Source organism: Marmota marmota, unplaced genomic scaffold (genome assembly GCF_001458135.2).
Source record: "Marmota marmota marmota unplaced genomic scaffold, marMar, whole genome shotgun sequence".
In the NCBI taxonomy this organism is placed as follows: domain Eukaryota; kingdom Metazoa; phylum Chordata; class Mammalia; order Rodentia; family Sciuridae; genus Marmota; species Marmota marmota.
Window position 1 is genome coordinate 2214428 of NW_025999880.1, and position 17824 is coordinate 2232251.

At 36.6% G+C, this 17824-nt stretch overlaps 1 protein-coding gene across 1 annotated transcript in view; it reads left to right on the plus strand.

The window, feature by feature from the left end:
• Ppm1d (protein phosphatase, Mg2+/Mn2+ dependent 1D) overlaps window positions 1-17824 on the plus strand; it is a 44355-nt gene that overhangs the window by 15657 nt on the left and 10874 nt on the right. The window contains 3 exon segments of the mRNA XM_015495371.2: window positions 3185-3413; window positions 7666-7790; window positions 15778-15968. Coding sequence (XP_015350857.1) covers window positions 3185-3413; window positions 7666-7790; window positions 15778-15968 — 545 coding nt within the window.

The window sequence follows — 17824 nt, forward strand, 5'->3', positions numbered from 1 at the left end:
TTTTTTTTTTTTTTTTTTTTTACTTTTGATATGATGGCTAAAAATAAAGTCATTGCCAATATCAGTGTCAAGGAACTTTTATCCCTGCTTTCTTGTAGGAGTTTCATGTCTTACCATTTGATTTTATAATACATTTTCAGTTAGTTTTTGTGTATTATGTAAGACAATTTCATTATTTTACATGTGGATATTAAGTTTTTCAAATGCTGTTTATTAAAGAGACTATCCTTTCCTCTTTTGGAATTCTTGTCAAAGATTAGTTGACAGTATATGCATGTTTATGTCTGGACTTTCTGTTCTCCATTGGTTTAAACCAGTACCATATGATTTTTTTTTTTTAAGAGAGAGAGAGAGAGAGAGAGAATTTTAATATAAATTTTTTAGTTTTTCGGCGGACACAACATTTGTTTTGTATGTGGTGCTGAGGATCTAACCTGGGCCGCACACATGCTAGGTGAGCGCGCTACTGCTTGAGCCACATCCCCAGCCCCCAGTACCATATGATTTTGATTACTAATACTGTAATATAGTTCAAATTTGGAAGTGGGATGCCCCTAGTTTTATTCATTCTTAAGATTGTTGGCTATTTAGGGTCTTTTATGGTTCCATATGAATTTTAAGATTTTTTTTTTCTATTTTTATGGAAAATGCTAGTGGAATTTTGATAGGTATTGCATTGAATCTGTAGAACACTTTGGGTACTAATGCTCTTGCAATTCTTGAACATGGAGTTATCTTTCCATTTATTTGAATCTTCAGTTTGTTTCATTAATTTAATATTTTTTTGTGTGTATTGCTGGGGATGTAACCCAGCTCCTCCAGTGTGCTAGGCAAGTGCTATACCACTGATCTCTCTCTACACCCAGTCCTAGAAATGCAACTATTTTTATATGTTGATTTTGTATCCTGCAATTTTATAGAATGTGTAAGGTCTTTTTGTGGAGTCTTTAGAGTTTCTATATATAAGATCATGCCATCTGCAGACAGTTTTCCTTTTTCTTTGGTATCAGGGATTGAACCCAGTGGCACTATACTACTGAGCCATATCCCCATCTCTTTTTATTTTGAGACAGGGCTTCAATAAGTTGCTAAGGCTGGCCTTGAAATTACAATCTCTCTGCTTTAGCCTCCCATGTCACTGGGGTTACAGGTGTGCACCAAATATACTCAGAGATAAAATGACGTGTGTATATATATATAAATGAATTTTTAGCTTGTTGAATATTAGCTGTTCTGGTTTCCCTGAGCAATTGAGAATGTCTCTATTTCATATACTCCACATAGTTCCCTTCTGTGAGTGACAGGGCATTTTGTAGGGTAATTTCAGTCTGGGGATGGAATGAAGAGATGCAGTTGCTTTGTGGTTCAGAAGGTTTATTTTCAGAGTATATAACATTGGGGAGGGGAAAAAATGAAGTCAGATATGGTGGTGTATATCTGTAATCCCAGCTACTTAGGAGACTGGGAGATTTCAAGTTTGAGATTAGAATGGGCAATTTAGTAAGCTTTGTCTCAAAATAAAATAAAATAAAAATGGCTAGGGGTGTAGCTCAATGGTAGAGTATTTGCCTAGTATGCATAGGTCCTGGTTTCAATCCCTAGTACCACCAGAGGGAGAGAGAAAAGTAAATTAGTTGTATGATTAGAAGAATCTTCTTAGTGACTATGAAAGTTGTCTGTGTATTCTGCCCAATTTTTTTTTTAAGGCCCTTTCTCTTCTTCTAGTTCTTTTTGAGAACCTGTTAGACTAAGAGATTTACCACTTTTCTTTTTTTTTTTTAAATATTTATTTGTTTATTTATTTGTTTTAGTTCTCGGCGGACACAACATCTCTGTTTGTATGTGGTGCTGAGGATCGAACCCGGGCCGCACGCATGCCAGGCGAGCGCGCTACCGCTTGAGCCACATCCCCAGCCCTACCACTTTTCTTAAAAGAGAGATATTATTTAAAAAAAAAAAAAAGAAAGAAAAGATAGATAGAAGTTACAGTTAATGGCACTTCAGGGACTAAAATGTTTTATTTTGCTTTGCAGAAAGTTTTGGTACTGATCTAGCTCCTGCAGTTACAGTATTAATCCACCAACCTCCTTATTACCCATTCTTCTTTTTTTTTTTTTTTAAAGAGAGAGTGAGAGAAAAAGCGAGAGAGAATTTTTTAATATTTATTTATTTAGTTAGTTAGTTTTCGGCGGACACATCTTTGTATGTGGTGCTGAGGATTGAACCCGGGCTGCACGCATGCCAGGCGAGCGCGCTACCACTTGAGCCACATCCCCAGCCCCTTATTACCCATTCTTATTCTCAGCCTTTTAAAAACTTTACTGGGACTCATTGACAGGGGAAAAAAATTTTGTTTCCTTGTTTACTGGCTTTTCTTGCTTATATTTGATTACAAGATTGCATTCTGATTTATCACTTAGCATAAGATAAGTTTGTATTTGTTATCACTTGTATTTGCTTATGATCTTTCCCTATGTTTTATGACTATGGATTTTTTTCTTACAGTCTGCCCTTAGTAGGATTCTGGTGTGGAGATCATGTGTTTAGACTCAGTCTGCCATCATGAACTACAAGTTGTCATTTAGTATTAGAGAATATTTCAGAGTTGAGAATGTCAGATGGTATAAGTTTGGTTTCCCCGAGCAATTGAGAATGTCACTATTTCATATACTCCATGTAGTTCCCTTCTGTGAGTGGGGTGTAGCTTAGTGGGGACCTTTCAAGATTAATAAACAGATGCAAAGTGGCTGGCTTGATGGTATCAAAACTGTTAACAGAGCTGGGGTTTAGCTTAGTGGTAAAGCACTTGCCTAGCATGTACAAAGCCCTGGGTTAGTCTCTAATACTACAAAAAACAAAACAATATATTCTTTTCTCTAAATGTAGTTAGGATTAAAAATTAAATAGAAATAGTCTATCCTCTAATGTATTTCTTCTAGGATTGATTTGATTGTTTTATTTTAGTTACATTGTTTATAAATTTTTATCAGTGTATCAATTAATAAATAAATTAATTGATAATAAATATAAATCCTTGAGTAGCTTTCAAAATAATTTTCTTACATTTTTTCCTATGCTAATTCCAATGTTAACATGCTAATTCATGGTATGTTGCTATTTGTATTCTGACAATGTATTCATGTTTATACCTGGAAAAATAATTAATTTTTTTTTCTTATTACAGCAGAATGGCCGAAGACTATGACAGGTCTTCCTAGCACATCTGGGACAACTGCCAGTGTGGTCATCATACGGGGCATGAAGATGTATGTAGCTCACGTGGGTGATTCTGGGGTGGTCCTTGGAATTCAAGATGACCCGAAGGATGATTTTATCAGAGCTGTGGAGGTGACACAGGATCATAAGCCAGAACTTCCCAAGGAAAGAGAACGAATTGAAGGACTTGGTGGCAGGTAATTATTCTGCTGTTTTGTCTATTTTCTCTTGGTTTTGTTTATCTGTTTCTCCCTTTTAATTAAATCAGTTCCTTAGAATTTTAGGTTATTTTTTAGATTGCCTAATGCAAAAATTCCATGTGAACTCATTTATCTTTTTTTGTTTTGTTAATTGTTTGTTTGTTTTGGTATCAGGGATTGAACTCAACCATTGAATCACATCCTCAGCTCTTTTTGTATTTTATTTAGAGACAGGGTCTCACTGAATTGCTTAGGGCCTTGCTAAGTTGCTGAGGCTGACTTTGGACTTGTGATCCTCCTGCCTCAGCCTCCCTAGCTGCGGGGATTATAGCTCCACCATGCCCAGCTATCTATTATTTTGAATTGACTTTTTTATTTGAAATAGTGGCTCCAAAAGGGAAATATTTCAGTGTACTGTAAGTAATAATACATGCAAGGATTTATTGAAAATCTTTCACTTAAATGCTGATCAGCATGACCCTCAGAATCTGGACAAAGAAGAACAATTAATATATTACATGTGATGTGATGTGAGTTTTAAACATTGTTTCCAAATTTTCTTTTGGTGATGTTCCTGGGATATTTCTTTTAATTTTTTAGTTGTAGTTGGACACAATACCTTTATTTTATTAATTTGGTTTTATATGGCAGTAAGGATGGAACCCAGGGCCTTGCATGTGGCAGGCAAACTCTCTACCCCTGAGCTACAACCCTAGCCCAAGAGTCTCTTATCTTCTGTATTCAGTCTGTTATGATATGTTATTTTGTTTGCAATACCTGAAGTGAATCTGGTTTTACATAGATATAGCTTGAAAGGGAAGGAGTCTTTTAATAACTTCTCTATGTATTCTTTGACATTATCCCCAAACTTAGAAGTGGTAGTTTTTTTTTTCTTTCCAATTTTTAATTGGTGCATTATATTTGTACATAATAGTGAGATTTGTTACATATCCATATGTGTACAATATCAAAATATAATTTGACCAATATCATTCTCCAGTATTTTCCCCTTTCCCTCCCATCTTCCCTCTCCCATACCTTTCCTCTTCTGAACTCCCTTCCATTTGTTTGTTTGATGCTTTTGTTGTTGTTGTTTGTTCGTACCAAGGAATCGAACCCAGGGGTACTCAACCCCTGAGCCACATCTCTAGTTCTTTTTATTTTTTATTTTGGAGATAGGATCTCACTAAATTGCTGAGGGTGGTCTTGAACTTGTGATCCTCCTGCCTCAGCTTCTTGAGCTGCTGGGATTGTAAGTATGCATCACCATTCCCAGCTGGGAGATCTTTTTTATGTTAGACACTTTGTTTACTATTTGGTAGACACAAGAACAGATTAAAACATTTATTATCAAGGTTGGTGTGCACTTTTCCTTTTGTTTCTGGGTATAGAATCCAGGGTGCTTTACCGCTGAACTATATCCCTGGCCTCTTCAGCAGTTGGTATTACAGGTATGGATACCTTCACCTGTCTCCTTTTTAAAATTTTATTTTGAGACAAGGTCTTGCTAAGTTGACCGTGCTGGCCTCAAACTTGTGATCCTCCTGCTTCAGCTTTCCAAGTTGCTGGGATTACAGGCATGTGCTGTGTGTGCTTGGCCTAGAATAACCCTTTAATGGAACTGCATATGGGTAGAGAACACATTGAATAGACCATAACTTTCTCTCGCTCGCTTTCTCTCTCTTTTTTTTTTTTTGTTATGAGGGATTGAATCCAGGAGTTCTTGACTACTGAGCTATGGCCCCAACCATTTTTTTTTTTTTAAAGAGAGAGAGAGAGAAAGAGAAATTTTTTAATATTTATTTTTTAGTTTTCAGTGGACACATCTTTATTTTATTTTTATGTGGTGCTGAGGATCAAACCCAGCGCCCCGTGCATGCCAGGCGAGCGCGCTGCTGCTTGAGCCACATCCCAGCCCCCATTTTTTGAGTTTCGAGACAGGATTTCACTAAGTGCTTATGGCCTTTCTTAGTTGCTGAGTCTGGCCTTAAATTTGAAATCCTCCTGCCTCAGCTTCCTTTGCTGTTGGGATTACAGGTGTGTGCTGCCTGGCTAAATTTCTTTCTAAGCACAGACCTGGAGTTCCTTAAAAGTATGGAGTTTGACTTGTCTAGCATAGTGGAGCTATAATCTCCGCAGCTTGGGAAGCTGAGGCAGGAGGATCACAAGTCCAAAGTCAGCCTCAGCAACTTAGCAAGGCCCTAAGCAATTCAGTGAGACCCTGTCTCTAGGAAAGGGAAAATACTGAGGAATGATATTGGTCAAGTATAATCATGGGCCATTGTTAGTATAAATTTTATGTGCTAAAGGAATTAGTCTAAACTAGACCATGTGGCCTTGTTTCCTTACAACTGCACTGTCATTTGGGGAATTAGAAAATGGCTTCTGGATATATATATTTTTTTAAATAAGAAATGCTTGTAATTGAGGTAAATAAAGCTCAAGTAGGAGATGGTCTCATCTATGATGTCCTTTAAGGGTCGTTTCTAAAGATAGTATCCTTGAAGCTGCCATGCAGGCGTACTTTATCCTGCAATGTAAATACACCAATTTTTTGGCTCTAGTTTATTTAATCCTATGAGTGTGAAGATCAGTCTAATATCTTGAGACCTTTACTGGTAGTTATGAGAAGTGGGCTTTGCATTTATAAATAGATTTCCTGAAATATTTGGGTTCTGCAATATTTAGGCCTGATCCTTCTTAATCTTTTGAAAAAAACATTTTTAGCTATTAATTCTTTTACTTTTTAACTCGAGTTTTTAATGTTATATTTTCTTTTATTTTAATTACATTTTTTAAAAGTTTTTATTTTTTGCTTTATCACTAAAATACCATCTGGACTGTTGGAGAGATGCTCTTTGTGAGCAGGTGTCTTTCTGCAAAAATTGAGCCATTTTATGATAAGTTATTTCCTTACTTCCCTCTATCCCAACCTAGCCAATTGGCCAGTACTCTGTTTTTCTGCCTTCTGTTACTGCTCAGTCAGCTCTCTGCATGTCAGGCTGTTCCTTTTTATGTGCCTTTTAATCATACAGGACAACAGCAGGGAGTGTAATAAAAGTAGCATCTTTTCTAACATTGCTTTGTTTTGTTGATAATGAATTTAAAATTTTTATGTTTAATCAGTACCATTATAGATTCTTTTTGCTCCTCAGAAACATAGAGACCATAATATCTTTGACTATTAAGTATCAAAAGAACTCTTGTAAATAGCTATATTGAAATGACTTAAGTATTAAGCTTTACCTTTTAGAGAACAGATTTAGGAAGGAACTATAGGGCTTTATGATGATATGCAGGCAGAATATCGACATCCCTTCTCAGTGTAATTTTTCTTTGGTAGAGTCTTAACTCATGTTTCATAGAGTCTTGTGAATGGCCAGTTCACTTAACTCTCTGTTTCCTTTCTGAGGATCAGCACTGAAGAAAGCATAATAACAAAACAATTTTCCTTGATAGTCTATCTCTTGTTATGATGTTAGATGTTGCTTTCAGAACTGAGAGTTCTCAAAAAGGATGGTAAATGAGTGACTTTTTTGGAATTTCTGTTCTATGTTAACATAATTCTTTTATTTTTATTTTTATTTTCATGTGGTGCTGAGGATCAAACCCAGTGCCTCACATGTGCTAGGCAAGTGCTCTACCACTGAACCACAATCCCAGCCCCTGCAGCCATATTTATTTTTTATTTTGAAACAGGCTCTTGCTAAGTTGCCTAGGGTCCTGCTAAGTTGCTGAGGTGTGGATCTTGTGTTCTTCTTGTCTTCTCAAGTTGCTGGATCACAGGTGTTTACCACCATGCCTGGCTAGAAACTCCTATCTCCCCAATTATTTGAATCTTGCATTTTTCTGGGATGTGATAGTTATCAATTTTTCTTCACATTCTTTCTTTTTTTTGTTATTTTTTTAGTTGATCTTGTTTACTTTTTCATTATTTTCCTTTTTTCTTTATCTCATTTTTCTTTTTTGACTCTTACTATATATTTTCACTTTTGCTCCACATTATTTTATTTGTTTTTTTTTTTCTGGTCTATTTCAATCAGTTCCAAATTTTCCTCATGTAATCTTATCCTATTTTGTCTTTCATCATTGAAGAGCAGCTTTGGCTTATGTGTCTTTGTATCTGAAACAGATAAATCATTATTTTATGATAATATAATCTTACTTTCATTAGTTATATGACATGTTGAGCTATCTTAGGTGTTATCTTTTAATCATTTAGAGAATTCATGTGAACTTTGTTTTTTAGTGTCATGAACAAGTCTGGGGTGAACCGTGTAGTTTGGAAAAGACCTCGGCTCACTCACAATGGACCTGTTAGAAGGAGCACAGTTATTGACCAGATTCCCTTTCTGGCAGTAGCAAGAGCACTTGGTAAGTAGGACTTACTTTTGGTAAAATCATGTTAGATTTTTACAATATATGATGATAAAATAGAAGGGGACACAGAGCTAATCTAATCTCTTAGTTGGCACATTATGAGGATAGAGATATGATGATGTTAATGATTTAAAACCTGATTGAAGAAAAAGTGAAGGTATATATTTTAATGCTAGTTGTTCTTTAGTCATGAGTCATAATCAGTGTTTTGCTACTTCCATCTATACTTAGGGACATATATTATGCCTAGGCTTAATGTTACCCTTAAAACTATTTTTAAATGTCCTTTCCTACTTCAGCCCTTAATATTCCTAAGAATCTTCAAGGCTGTTTTTTTCTTTGGCTAGCAAAATAAATTGTCCATGACAAAATAAAATGGTTCTTGTCTAGTCTACGTGGCTTTGGAAGGCAGGCTAGAGCACCATAGCTATTTTAATATCTTGCATTGACTCTGCTAGATGGGGGTAGTTTTAATATCTCTAAGAAAACACCAAATTGTTCCTTCTCTTCTTTTTCCTTCTAATAGATATTTGAATACCAACTTGGTGCTAGGCATTATGTTGGGCTTAGAAGGTATAATGCAGATGTACTTTCTGTCCTCATGGAGTAAAGCCATGTAATTGAGGAGATAGGCAATAAGGAAGTAAGTTTATAAGTGAAGTAATTACAGTTTAGGAAATATCATGAAAGAAGTAAACAGTGTGCTGTGATAAATAATAATTTAGGGCTGGGGATGTGGCTCAAGTGGTAGCGCGCTCGCTTGGCATGCGTGCGGCCCTTGTTCGATCCTCAGCACCATATACAAACAAAGATGTTGTGTCCGCCGAAAACTAAAAAAATAAATATTAAAAATTCTCTCTCTCTCTCTCAAAATAAATAAATAAATAAATAAATAAATAAATAATTTAGAAGGGAAAACTGTTTTAGATAGTGTTGTGGTGGAGATGCTACTTTTTAAATTGAGATTTGAAGGACGAAGAAGGAGCTAGTCTTGTGAAGAACCTGTGGAAGAATATTCTAGGCAAGGATCCTGAAATGCAAAATGACTCAACATGTACTAGGAATGTCAGAAGACTGAAGATGGTGACGTGAACATGGGCCATATCATAGTAGAAACTTACATTCTGGTTTCATTGCAGTGGGAAGCATTGTAGGATGTAAGTTAAGGAATAAGAATACCTGATCTGCCTTTTAAAATGAGCATCATACCTACCATATACAATCTCTTATTGATCTTTGATGATTAAAGGCATATAGTCCTGTTCTTAACGGAGTCTATATCCTAGTTGGGGGAATAGATAATAAACAAATGAGAAAATCATTCTAAAAGATGTCATCTTTAAAGGAATTAAACAAGTGGTGTGCCAGTAGTTGATGGGAGGGATATTGGGTATTAGGAGAGATCTACCTTAGGAAGGACTAATTAAGGAAACTTCGTTAAGGAGGTGATATTTAAGTAGGATCTCAAGGAGGGAAAGGGGCAAAGGAAAATAGCAAACAGAGCCAAAGCTTTGCCAGGGCACATAGATGGCTAGTGGACATTTGATTTGCAAAGGCGGGGGGTACCCAGTATATATTCTTGCTTCATTTTAAATAATTTCCTTTTGGGAAATCATATCTATTGTGCTATGTGAAGTCTTAAATATTCATTTTCAAGGTCTTTTAATAAAATATATAAGAGGAGCATATGATTCCATGTAGACCAATCAGATTCTCTATTCTAGACTATCAAATATAGTAAGAACAAAATATTTTAAAGAAATAGGCCAAGTGTAGTGTGGCACATGTCTATAATCTCAGTGACTCAGGAGGCTGAAGCATGAGGATCTCAAGTTTGAGGCCAGCCTTAGCAAGAACCTGTCTCAAAATTAAAAAAATTTAAAAAGGGCTAAGAATATAGCTCAGTGTTAGAGCACCGTGGGTTCAACCTCCAATACTGCAAAAAATAAAAATAAAAGTTTAAAAAATTGGATGTGGTGGTGCATGCCTGTAATTCTAGCTACTTGGGAGGCTGAGGCAGAAGATTGCTTGAGCCCGCAAGCTTAAGACCAGCCTTGGCAACATAGTGGGTCTTCCATTGAAGAAATAGAGGGAGGAGGAAGTGGGGAGTTGGAGACAGGAGAAAGGGGAGAAAAAAAAAAAAAAAAGAAAGAAAGAAATGCTTTTGTGTGTAGCTCAGCAATTTTCTTAGCATACATGAAGCCGTTGTTTGATCCCACGCATCACACACACAGAGACGAGACAAAAATAGGAGAGGAAGTATACCGTAGTGGGAAAAAGATGGACTTTAAAGCCAAAATGCCTAGTTTTCCATCTCAATATTGTTATTTATTGTGCAAACTTGGGCAAATTACTTACAATTTTTTAAATATGTATTTTCTAGTTGTTGATGGACCTTTATTTTATTCATTTATTTATATGTAGTGCTGAGAATCGAACCCAGTGCCTCACATATGCCAGGCAAGTGCTCTACCACTGAGCCACAACCCCAGCCCCAAATTACTTACATTTTGTGACATATCTTTTTTGGGGGGCCTAATAAATGGTATTGTCTCCATCTGTTTTGCATTGCTGTGACAGAAGACTGGGTACTTTATAATAAATAGAAGTTTATGGCTCACATTTTGGAGTTTAGGAAGTTCAATATCAAGATGCTGGTATCTGGTGAGGTCCTTAATGCCTCATCACATGGAGGAAGCAAAAAGATGAGCGAGCAAGAGAAGGCTAAGCTCACCTTTCTAAAGGCACCAAGTAAGGGATGGAACTCCATATCCTAGTCTCCTCTTAAAGATCCCACCTCTTCATATAGTGATAAGGGCAATTATAGTTCAAATTAGTTCTGGAGGGGGCACATTCAAACTATAACAAGTATTTGTCTCATACTGTTGTGATTATTGGGTGAAGTAATGTGAAGTGTTTTAAGATTGGCACATAGTACTCTATAAATGTTAGTTGTTTTTATTGTTATTTATTGAATTGGGTCAGTGACATGATTCAGTTTGTTTTTGACAATCATTTTAGCTATTTTAGGGAGATCAAAGTGGAGGCAAAGATATATCATTCAGAAGCCTATTGTAATACTCTAGGTACTTTATATATTTTATAGATTTTTTTTCAGAACTAGAAGAATAAGTTATTGAGGTCATTCATAGTATAAGCATGTAATACTATTAATCTTCCAGTGTTAGCAAGGAAAAAGAAGGGGAGAAGATGATAATTAGCTGCTGCTTACATTTCAGGTTAGAAGGTAAGTTTGGTTGATTACCATCATTTGTATCATTAGTGAGCATTGAAAATGGGGGCATGACTGGGCATGGTGGCACATGCCTGTAATCCCAGAAACTCAGGAGTCTGAGGCCAGTCTTGGAATTTAGTGAGATGCTGTATCAAAATAAAAAATAAAAGAAAAGGATTGGGATGTAGCTCAGTGGTAAAGCATCCCTGGGTTCAATACTAGAAACAAACAAACAAAACAACAACAAAAAACAGGGCATGAGAGGCAAAGAATTGACCAGAGGGGCTAGTGCATAGCACATTCTTGTAATCCCAGCGATGTATGAGGTTGAGGCAGGAGAATCTCAAGTTCAAGGCCAGCCTCAGCAATTTAGCAAGGCCTTAAGCAACTTAGCGAGACTTGATCTCAAAAAATAAAAATCAAAGGACTGGGGATAAAACTCAGTGGTAAAGTGTTGCTGGGTTCAATCCCCAGTACCAAATAAATAAATAGATAGTGGAAGGTTTTGTTTCCATTTTGTGGTTTGTGGGGATTGAACCTAGTGCCTTGTATGGAAGGTGCTTTACCACTAAGCCATATCCCCAACCCTTTTAATTCTATTTTGAGATAGGGCCTCACTAAGTTACTGAGCTGGTCTCAAATTTGAGATCCTCCTGCATCAATCTCCCAGTATCTGGTATTACAGCCATGTGCCATCACGTGCGGCTGAGGGTTTTTTGTTTGTTTGTTTTTAAACAGGGAACTCATTGAACTGAGGGCAGGATCTTACTCTAGGTAAGGTGAACCAAAGTAGATGTCAAGTTATTTTGTCTATGTGTGTGAGTGTGCCAAGCATTTTAAGCAAGTTTTGAAACCCGTGAGTGATTATGTAGAAGAAAAATAAGAGGGACTGATAGAGAGGTAGCAGAAAAATCAGCTGGTTTTTCTGGTTCAGATAGTTCCTGCTCAGTCCAGTGATACTCTTCTCCAGCCCCAGTAATCTTTACTTACAAAGCACAGATTTACATTATCCAACTGATCTAATTGTTATTTTATTGTGAGTTAAAAATTTGCCTCCATGATTCTTTCAGATATCAGCCCTAGTTTTGTATGCTAAAACAAAAACAGAGCAGTGTACTTTATCTGTTGCATGATAGTCATTTACATATTCAAAATCGGTTAACATGTTTCTCTGGTCTTCTAGGTGAAAGTGCTAATTTAAGGTCCTTTATTATACAGTCATGTGCTGCTAAAAGTTGGAGATATGTTCTGCAAAATGTAGGCCGTGCATGGTGGCGCACACCTATAATCCCAGTGTCTTGGGAGGCTGAAGCAGGAGTATTACAAGTGCAAAGCCAGCCTCAGCAACTAGTCAAGGCCCTAAACACCTTAGTGAGGCCCTATCTCAAAATAAAAAATGAGAAGAGCTGAGGATGTGGCTCAGTGGTTAAGTGCCCCTCGGTTCAATCCTTAGACTACACACACACACACACACACACACACACACAAAGTGTCCTTAGGTTATTTCATTGTTGTACAAGTGTTAGAGTGTACTTACATAAACTTAGATGGTATAGGTCAGTCACACGATGCAGCCTCTTGATGGAATTGAGATGCAATAAACAAGGTATATGAAGCTGCTGCATGGTTAACACAGCAAACTGTCTTATGTTTAACGTTTTTTTTTTTTTTTTTTTGGTACTGAGAATTGAACCCAGGGGCATTCTACCATGGCACTACATCCCTAGTCCTTTTTATGTTTTGAGACATAAGTTGCTTAGGTCCTTGCTAAATTGCTGAGACTAGCTTGAACTTGTGATCCTGCTGCCTTATCCTCCTAGGTTACGGGAATTATAGGCATACAGTACCACACCTGGCTAGATTTGTGTTTTAAAGAGATGATTTGGTTGTAGTTTGAGTATGGATTAGAGGAGGCAAAAGTTGTTGGGAAATTCCATGGAAATCACCTATAGATGAGGGGGTATAGAAATTTTCTGGTTATCCTGTGGACAGGACAGGTGCCACAGGAACAAGCAAATGAGGGTTCCTTAGAATCAGGACAGGGCCTCCTCTCTTCTGGTGTCTCTTCAGCGCCCTCTATGGAGTAAAAAGGGGAAATGACCAGCTAGCAGTCAACAACCATGTCTGCCAATGTCTAAGTTTCCTTCCTTTAGGACCTAAGGAAATGACATTCTGTGATTTTGTTTTGGTGAGCAAACCTTCACCAAAACTTTTATTTAAAGGCCCATTTCTGACCCCTACTACTTATTTGATCTTAGATAAAGCCATGTAAGTTGGGTGTAGTGGTGCATGCTTGCAATCCCAACAGTTTGGGAGGTTAAGGCAGAAGGATTGTAAGCTTGAGGCCAGTCTCAGCAACTTAGTGAAACCCTGTCTCAAAATAAAAAATTTTAAAAAGACTGGGTAGAGTAACTCAGTGGTGGAGTATCCCCGAGTTCAATCCCCAGTACTGCAAAGAAAAGGGGAAAAAAACAAAAACAAAAAACAAGTGGGGATTCAAGAATCATCCCTAAAATATGGCATGTTTTGTTGAGGAATAAATTGTTTTTGTGTGTGCTCATGGTGCCGGGTATCAAATTTAGCCTTGCTTCCTAGGCAAGTACTCTTACCACTGAGCTACATCCCCAGCCTTAGAACAGGAGTTGTCTAATTAAAGGGTCATTCTTTAATACGACTTGAACTCTTTACATCTGTCAATTCCATGAAGGACAAAACCAAACAAAAATAGGGAACTTTTCTGGGTTAAAAACAGCAAAAAATTTGACAATTAAATGTAATGAATGATTCTTCAGTAAATCTTGGATATTAAAATTGCATTATTGGAACAACTGGGAAATTTAAACATGGACTTTACCTTATATAATATGGTGTCAGTATTAAATTCTGGAGTATGGTTATGTAGGAAAACATTCACATGTTTAGGAGATACATGCTGAAATATTAGTATTTAGTGGTAAAATATGAAATCTAATCTCATGATTCAGCATAAAATTAAAACCATCTTTATCCAGAAAAGACAAGGTTGCATTAAGAAATCCTAAAGAATTTGCTAGGAAACTACTAGAATAAATGAGTCCACTTAAGTTCACATAATCCAAATGCAATATATGCAGTCTGTCATTTGAATGAATCAGAAGTTGGGCCTGGTGGTGCATGCTTATACTCCCTACCTACTTTGGAGGCTGAGTAAGGAAAATCCCAAATTCTAGCCCAGCTTGGGCAATTTAGTAACACTCTGTCTCTTAATAAAAACAAAATTTAAAAGATTGAAGATGTAGCTCAGTGGTAGGATGTTTGCCTAGCATGTGCAAAGGTCTGGTTCAATTCCTAATATCACCAAAAGAAAACCAAACAAACAAACAAAAAAACACCTCTATAATTTTCTTTTGGGGGCAGGGTACTAGGGCTTGAACCCAGGGGCATTCTGCCACTGAGCTATATCCGCAGTCTTTTTCATTTTTAAATTTTGAGACAGATTGTTGCTAAGTTGCTGAGGCTGGTCTAGAACTTGTGATCTTCCTGCTTTAGTCTCTCCAACTGCTGGAATTACAGGTGTACACCACCAAGCATGGTGAGGTTTTAAAAAATTTGTTCAGAGAGCTCTCTCATCTTAAATACCTCTTACTGGTACCTATTTGCTTTTGAAACTTTTGTTAAGTTTATTCCTAGGTGTGTACATTTGGTTCATGTTTTAAATGGAATTGTTTTAAATTTACATTGTCATTGTATATACAGTTGATTTCTATATATAGGCTCATATTTAACAACCTTTCTACATTTTCCTGTTAACTATAATAGTTAATTTCTTTTTGGTGGTCCATTTAGAATTGAAATTATCTATAAATAATGATGGCTCATTACTTTTTCAATTTACTTACTTATTTTTATCATATTACTATGCTCAGAAGGAACTCCAGTATAATATTGGAAGAGAAATGATAATACTAGGCATAGTTTTCTTTTTTATTCATTTTGAAAGGAATACTTTCAATAGCCTACCTTTAAGTAAGATGAGCTAAGAACATCGGTGTGGGCATGTAATTCCAGCAGCTAAGGAGGCTGAAGCAGGAGGTCCACAATTTTCAGGCCAGCATGGGACCCAGTCTAAAAATAGAAAATAGAAAAGACTGTGACTGTGGCTGAATGGTAAAGTGTGCTGGGCTTAATACCCAGACCCCCCCCCCCAAAAAAAAAAAAGTAAAATATTTGCTGCAGATTTCTGTTTGTGTGTATGTGTGTGGAGGGCAGGGGTGTGGTGAGGTTAGTTAGAGAGAGATTCATAGATGCTGGGGATTGAACCCAGGCCTACCATATGTCAGGCAAGCCTTCTACCACTGAGGTAAATCCCCAGTTCCTTCTACAGATTTCCTTCCTCCCTCTTTCCCTTCCTTCCTTCCTTTACTACGGAGAATTAAACCTACACATACTCTACAACTGAGCTATATCCCAGTTCTTTTTTATTTTGGAACAGGGTCTCACTAGATTACAGACACTGGCCTCCAAATTTTAATTCTTCTGCCTAAGTCACTGTGATTATAGTGTGTGCCACCTCATCATCGGGTTAAGGGAATTTCCTTTTATTCCTGGTTTGCTGGCAAATTTTTAATTATGAGTGGATTTTGATTTTATTAAATGTTTTTCTGTATCTATGGACATGAACATGTACATTTTTTTCCTTTAATCTGTTGATCTGATACCATTAGCTTTGAAATAATACTACTTATTTCTTCTGCTTTCTTTCCTCAGGTGATTTGTGGAGCTATGATTTCTTCAGTGGTGAGTTTGTGGTGTCACCTGAGCCAGACACAAGTGTCCACACTCTTGATCCTCAGAAGCACAGATATATCATCTTGGGGAGTGATGGACTTTGGAATATGATTCCACCCCAGGATGCCATCTCAATGTGCCAGGACCAAGAGGATAAAAAATACTTGATGGTGAGCAATTACTCAATAATTTTAATACTTATTTTCTAGGACTGAATATTTTTATTACAAACAGAATATATAGGCTTGGAATATAGCTCATCAGAGCCTGGCTTCACTCCTTAGCATCCACCCACCCCCCCAAAAAAACCAAAACAACCCAAACAACTAATAGAATATATAAATATCAATCTTTTCAGATTGTGAGTTCTTTAAGCTATGAGTTGTCTCAATTCATATTGTTGTCTTAAGACTTAATGTGTTACATTGTCAAATATCAAAGAAGATTTGATAATATGAAAATTATTTTATCTAATAGATTATAGATTTGTGGCATGGGTGGTGTTAGGGGTTGAATCCAGGGCCTTACACATGCTAGGCAGTGCTATACCACTGGGCATACTTCTCAGTTTTTGTTGGTTTGTTTTGAGATAGCATCTGGCCAAGTTGCCCAAGGTGACCTCTTTGAACTTGGGATCCTTCTACCTTAGCTTCCAGAGTAACTGGGATTAAAGGAATGTGCTTCTGTGCCTGTCTAGATTTAGAAATCTTTTTTTTTTTTTTGTAATTCAGAACTCTTTAATGATCTCAGAGATACTTGCATGACATGACAAAGACAAAAGCCAGTTTTGTAGTCTGCCAAACAGTTTCCAGAATGAGTATTGCAGGAAACATCCATATGACAATAATTACAAGTCTATAAGAACTGGGAAATAGAGAAAGACAGGAAACTCGGGGAGACTGTATTTCTGGAAGAGAGTGATATTTGAACAAGTCCTAATGATGGGGTGAATTTTCCAGGTAATAGAACAAGGGAGAAGAAAGAAGCTTACCATGCAAAGGAAATACCATGTATAAATCCAGAAATAAGAGGTGAATATGACACAGGTTTCAGGTTTCACAAGTAGCTTAGTGTGCCTTGGAAGCAAAAGGAGATGAGGCAAAAAGGTTTGGGTTGGTCCGTTATGGACTTAAATGTTTATAGTCAGGCAGTAGAGAGTTATTGGAAAGCTGATTTTAGATAGTTTGCTCATTAAACACTTGAAACTAAAATAGAAGGTAAACAATAATGGATATGAGCCTATCTGTTACTTACGAAGCACAGGAAGAATATCTAGCTTAATAATACAATCAAACAGGTACAAGTTTGGCATTGAAAGAGAATGGGTGGTAGTAATGATTAGTGAAGGATCCCTAAGAGAAGGTGAATAGTTATATAATCAGATATCCAGCTCTCTTCATATTCTTTTCTTGTTGCTAGTGTAATGAAACTTTTATTAATGGGTATATTAGACTTCCTTTTAGGGGCTAATGTTATATTCCAAATAGGAAAACTTGCAAATTTAATCTAAGGCAACAATGTTAAAAAAAAAAAAAGAAGAAGAAGAAGAAAGAAAACAGAAGAAATTCATGAGTGATAGAATTGTGATGGAATTTGGGCTTATAAGAAGGAAAAAGTGATAACATCCAACTTTCTGACCCTGGTAGAGGTATTTTTAAGGAGCAGCACATTATTTTACTTGAAGCGAAGTGTATATTTCATATGTAGATGTATTGACTTGGAGGTACCTATGGTTCATCTAGATAGATAGTATCAGTAGGCAGTTACTCATATTTGAGAGTGAAGCCTGGAAATAATTAGTGAGTTCAGAAGATCATTGACACTATATGAGATCACTTAGCAAGACTGTAAAGTTGAAAAGGACAAAATATAAGGGGATCTAAATCTGCAGAATTATAGTGAGCTGAAGCAAAAATGTAGGTATGGTAGTGAAAATAGCTTAATGTGAATTTATTTTTTCACTAATAATGTGGGAAGAGAAACAGGCATACTGAAACAGTGAGTCCTAAGCTAGTGTCTGGAAAAT